Genomic DNA, 5,429 nt, shown 5'->3' with positions numbered 1-5,429 from the left:
AGGCCGGCCCGAAGCCCGACAGGCTTTTACGCATTCGGGCCGCGCTTAGGCCCAGAAAATAGGCCCAATGACCGGGCCAGGCCAGGCCCGGCCCTGGGTTTTTTGCGTTAGGCTTGGCTAGGCCCGGCCCGGCCCAAGGTATGGCCAGGTATACTGTCAATGTAGATGAGAGTGGCAACGGAAACATGCAGACTTCAAATATGTGCAGCTCTCCAAATAGTCGACATGGTCCAACAAACAAAGTGAGGGTTTACAAGAATATAAGTTTTCCATCTCCGACTACGAAAAACGAGCACAACAGGCAAATTAATAAATCAAATAGCAGGGGGAGAACAAAAGCAACACAAGTTCACAGCAAATCAAGCACCTAATTAAATTAGTTAGCCCTATCAACCACAGTCCATACATCCATTCTGTACAATGTTTTCGACAAGGACACCATCACTCCCATCACAAGGGTACAGAGGAGCTACGACGACGATGATGCTGTACACGGTGAATCTAGAGCTACATTCATGGCGGCGAACCGAGCGGGCGCTCAAATAGATACATACACAGCCAGCCTACTGTCTTGTGTTGTGTGCTTTTCATAAGCAAGCAGCGAGTTTATCAGCTTTGCATAAGTTGCCCAACATCTCCCCAAGTTGCTCATACAAGTTTCTCTGCTCCTCGTAAGTCAGGTTTCTTAAGATCTGGATCATGGCAAACAGAAAAAGGTAGGTCATGAATGGATGAGAACCACGATGAACAGGATAATAATAAGATCAAACGGAAACCAATCAGGTGCGATAGATACAGACCTGATCCAAGATTGCGTCAACAGAGAAATTGTGGGGGGAGATGAACGATTGGTGGTATATGTATGCAAAAACTGCCATAACCATCTGGGGAAAATGTACAAGAACAAATGTTATTTTAAGCTAAACTGCACAGGATATATATTGAATCATAAACACACTCATTCAACTTTGCATAATCAAGTCTTCTCAGTAATTTCCTCTTTACTCTAAACAATAAGTTTAGACATTTACATCAATAAGTTGGTTCACAATTGAATTAACTAACCACATGCTTCCTCATAAAAAAGTAAGGTGCAAGTAGAACCAAATTGTTAAGGTATATGCATATATATGTTTCATAGCCAGCATGTAAATGTTCTTTGTGGTGACTTACTTGACAGTCCATTCGGTCAGTGATTCCACCATGCCCAGGTATACTGTCGCCAAAATCCTATAGAATTTGAAGATGTTAATGGAAGTAAAAACTGTATAATTTCCGTACTTTAGTATTCCCAGAGACAGCAACGATAATGAAGCAGTACGCACCTTTATTTTAAAAGCCCTCTTGAAGCCACTTGCGAAAAATCCACCAAAAGGTGCGATTATCGATGCAAATAAACCAAGGGCTAAAGCATGCCACTGCACGGGCATTAGGAACACATCTTTCCATGGAAACTGTCAAGAGACACAAGTAATCAGATAACGTTCATGACTAAAAGATCCATAAACTTCGTAAAGATGGTACAAAACAAGCAAGGAAACAACCATGTAAATAGATCAATTATCATGATGAAGTAGCATTGATTCATAAAGCAGGGCGGGTTTGGTGGGTACGGGAAAAGAATAGTCTGCTGGTTCAGCTGAGCACTTGGTCACATGTAAATGACGTGATTATGCATGTCTTGACCCCAATATGGGATAAACATCGTCACTGGTCATTCAAGCACTAGATTTGACCTTACCCAAACGCGCCGTGGTTTTAATTGACATGGCACCTACATGTTAAACTTCCCTAATGCAAAATGCTGCTTGTCAGACACGTCAGCAGTCACAACAAGTGCCCTGTTATTAACCTTGGTTCACATTTCCACATCGGGATAATTACTGTTGGGAGGAAGACAGATACGGCTGAGGCCAATATGGAGTTATGGACTGAGAAATAGCAAATACGTTATACGTGACATACTTTTTCTTGTGTGTCAAACACAGCGTTGACCCTTTCCAATTATCAAGAGGAGTCTATACAACAGAATACCAGTAATATCACTTCTAATCTTCAACTGACACAAGACTGAGACTAACATGTCATGGACACCAACTACTACCGCAGAGAACTCCATAACTCCTGAGAGACTAAACTCCATATGGATGCAGGACCTTCTCCAGCTCAAGATTCTTTCTTGCCACCGCTTCTGCCGTGCTCTGCATGACTGGCTGCTGCTGATCCTTCTATCTTTGCTGCTTCTGTTCAGGCACCATAGCTAAGGAATGGAGTCAACACTGCTGCTGATGTGCTCGACTTCCCTGTGGGCTGCTGCAACCAGTGTTGGGGTGGGCTCACGAGGAAGGGCAGCAAGAAGGAAGAGCCATGGAGAACGAAAGAAACAGAGGAAAGAAGCTCTGAGACAACACGTAGTCCCACCATCATTTTTGGTTATTTGCTGATTCTGCTGATTGGTTGGCATGTCAAAACGCCACACTAGCCACGAAGGACGAAGCTAGAGTACATTGACTCAAGGGGGGTGATGTGCCTTGTCTTGCTGAAGAGTGAGAGTTATCAACCAAACAGTTTCAGAGTCGAGGTTTGTTTTTTGGACTCAGGCAACGGTTGTGAGGGGAGGGGGCTTATAAATTTGAACTTTATGCTTATGCCAGCCTATATAGTAGAGACAATAGTATTAAAACTAGCGAATTGAAAAGGATATCTTTTTTCTTACCCACTGTGGTGCCCAATCTCCCAGATAATAATGCTCTGGCTTAAACATAGGGCCAGGATCACACTGAAGCCACCCTGTTGACAGGTCCTGAAAATATTTCCAAAAGAAAACTAAGAACAAGTTCAACATGACACCAATTTGCTAATCCAACTAGCAGTCATATTCTGGAAGAAATAATAAGTTACCTTTCTTGGGCATGTAAACCACTGGAAGCGACCCATTACATTTGCTAACTGCCAAAGAAAATAAGTGAAAGTGAAAAATGCTATTATAGAGAATTACAAATGAAGCATCCGGAATCATTTTGTACATCAAATGTGTAACATAAATTATTATTTACAGATTCAACCCCTTGAATGTACTAGTAATCTCTTAAGTACATAAACCAGTGCTTCATCTCACCAGGAAAGCAGAGATGATGGTTGTCACTGATGCACCAATAAAGCCTTCCCATGTTTTCTTTGGAGATAACTTGATCAATGGTGTTCTCCCAAGAAAGAAACCAAATAAATAGGCAGCAATGTCATTGATCACAATGAGCGAAGCAGGTAGAAGAAACCTGTACAAGCATAGCCGTTTAAGACATATGGAGTTTGTCAAATGCACAGGCTAAAATACCAATACTTGCTCCTTCAATTAACATGCATACAACCAAATTAGATAATTTTTCAACAGTATATATTACTTATCGATGTGCTATTGTCATAAAGTAGCTTAACTCAAGTTGGATAAGAAAAAAAATGGATATAGCAAGGCACAGATGTCAAACAGTGACATGTATAAACGTCTTCAAGTTTGAGCATGGCTGTTGCAGCCAGCAGCACTACTAAGTTTTTCTTTTCTTTTCTTTCTAGTGAGGACCTGGATGTTCTTACAGTGGTAGGTCAGACTACTCGAACAAAATCGCAGATGGGTTAATATGACCAATTCAGTAATATTACCACTGTAACTGAAGTAAGAACTGTAGGCTACAGCTTTTGTGAAGGAAGCACACTGGGTGATTATCTGGGAAATTCCTATTAACTTGAAGATGTTCAGGACTTCATGGCACCAACATTTTTTTACGGTTGTACCAGAAATTAGGCATCTTGAAGTAACTTCCACAACTTCAGGTGCTTTTCAAACCAAGAAACTTCGATGTTTAAAATAGACCATAAATAGTCCAATGTCAAAATAGGGCAGAAATGGGTAAACAATCCACTCAAGTCAGCAAGTCAACATTGTAAAGACAAGTACGCTAACAAGATAAATATATGGCTTACCAGAACATTCCTTCAAATATATTTGCCACCGTGAAAGAAGATTGTGCAAAAACCGTTAAAAGAATCATGTGTGTCCAGGCATACTGTTTGAACTGGTATTTGTATGTCTTTTTCTTCAGTGTCAAAATAAACCATACAAATCCTGGATCATGGGAATTATACATTACTTTTATGGAAGATATGAAATAGAAATTAGCAAGACGAGACAAGCAGGTTACTAGAGGGAGGAATGTCTAAGCAAAACTCATGCAAACAAACAAATTGCAAAATCCAAAGACAACCAGCTTTTGCGTAACACATTGTGTTCTTCAGATTACTTGGGCAGGCAGGCATTACATAAAATTTTAGTTATTAACATTCCCAAACCTAATGCCCATCCAAAATTGGTCAAATGGTGTGGAACCTCCGTTCCTTCAATTCAATCAATAAATATTTCCACTCTAGGAGTTTGCAGAATAGTTGCTAATGCCACAGGTGCACTATCATTTACATTGACTGGAAACCTATAACCATGTAATAACCAAAGTAACCAAGCAGACCATAAATGTCATAAACTGGTGACTGCTATATTTTGGGTTAGGCCTTTACACATATTAGCCTGTTCGAAAAAATCTGAAGAAAATATTAAATTTCGAAGTGAATAATTACTAATTGACATTATTTATGCATTGTAAAACATACTGTGCCTTACCTGAAATATAAAGAAAATAGCAAATAAACATCTGATACTTTATTAGGCCGCTGACGAGCTTATACAACAAGTGATCTGAAGATACTGTGTTAACAAGCTCCCGACTAAGAAAGCGTCCATATGTAAACAACATTGCCGTGAAAAAGAAGTGCCTGCAAAGAAATGGCAGTAACAAATTATATATGCTTTTTGAAAAGCATTACAATGGTGGCAGCTACATCGTCGAGTCAATTGAAAATTTTCCATTCAAAACAATAGTAGAATCAGAATGACTTGACACCTACCAATTTAGGAGCCTGAACCCTGGCAGTTGCTTCTCTTCACTGGATTTTCTGAGTAGGTTAAAAAGCTCTGTCGCCATGAATATTTGAATGACAACCACCATGGCCCAGATATAAAGATGGCCCATATAAACTAGGAATGCAAAGCCGCCAATCATCCACACAGTAGAATATGTACGGATAAGCATCGACTTATACTTGTTCTGATCGCTGACAAGCAAAGTCGGTCCATTGGCTTTATTATTCCCATCGGTTGTAACCTGTAGAAAATATATAATATTAGCTCCAAAAAAATTATGGTTGGCAACATAAAACAGGTGGATGCTCTATCGTTGCAGCATGCTCCCATGTTAGTACTCAACAAGTACTTATTAACAACGGTAAATGAACGAGCAATAAACAATATAACAGAGCAGTACAAGATTTTTTGTCTTTCTTTCTGCACATCGTAAGCACTTTTTTACATAAGTGTGTGTGTG

The 5,429-nt window shown here is 40.0% G+C and overlaps 1 protein-coding gene across 2 annotated transcripts in view; it reads right to left on the bottom strand.

Annotated features, from left to right (window-relative positions):
• Nucleotides 1-203: 203 nt before the first annotated feature.
• LOC119315920 (phosphatidate cytidylyltransferase 1-like) overlaps nucleotides 204-5,429 on the bottom strand; it is a 6,615-nt gene continuing 1,389 nt past the window's right edge. For both annotated transcript variants that reach the window (XM_037590363.1, XM_037590361.1), the window contains exons 3-12: nucleotides 4,954-5,210; nucleotides 4,670-4,821; nucleotides 3,979-4,120; nucleotides 3,119-3,275; nucleotides 2,902-2,949; nucleotides 2,717-2,803; nucleotides 1,326-1,454; nucleotides 1,174-1,230; nucleotides 801-884; nucleotides 204-692 (exon numbers count right to left, since the gene is read on the bottom strand). In XM_037590363.1, coding sequence (XP_037446260.1) covers nucleotides 588-692; nucleotides 801-884; nucleotides 1,174-1,230; nucleotides 1,326-1,454; nucleotides 2,717-2,803; nucleotides 2,902-2,949; nucleotides 3,119-3,275; nucleotides 3,979-4,120; nucleotides 4,670-4,821; nucleotides 4,954-5,210 — 1,218 coding nt within the window. In that variant the 3' untranslated portion in view covers nucleotides 204-587. The remainder of the gene's footprint in view (nucleotides 693-800; nucleotides 885-1,173; nucleotides 1,231-1,325; nucleotides 1,455-2,716; nucleotides 2,804-2,901; nucleotides 2,950-3,118; nucleotides 3,276-3,978; nucleotides 4,121-4,669; nucleotides 4,822-4,953; nucleotides 5,211-5,429) is intronic.

The sequence above is a fragment of the Triticum dicoccoides genome, chromosome 1B (genome assembly GCF_002162155.2).
Source record: "Triticum dicoccoides isolate Atlit2015 ecotype Zavitan chromosome 1B, WEW_v2.0, whole genome shotgun sequence".
In the NCBI taxonomy this organism is placed as follows: Eukaryota; Viridiplantae; Streptophyta; class Magnoliopsida; order Poales; family Poaceae; genus Triticum; species Triticum dicoccoides.
The sequence above is the reverse complement of the archived record's forward strand: the minus strand, read 5'-3'. Positions and strand labels throughout refer to the sequence as shown.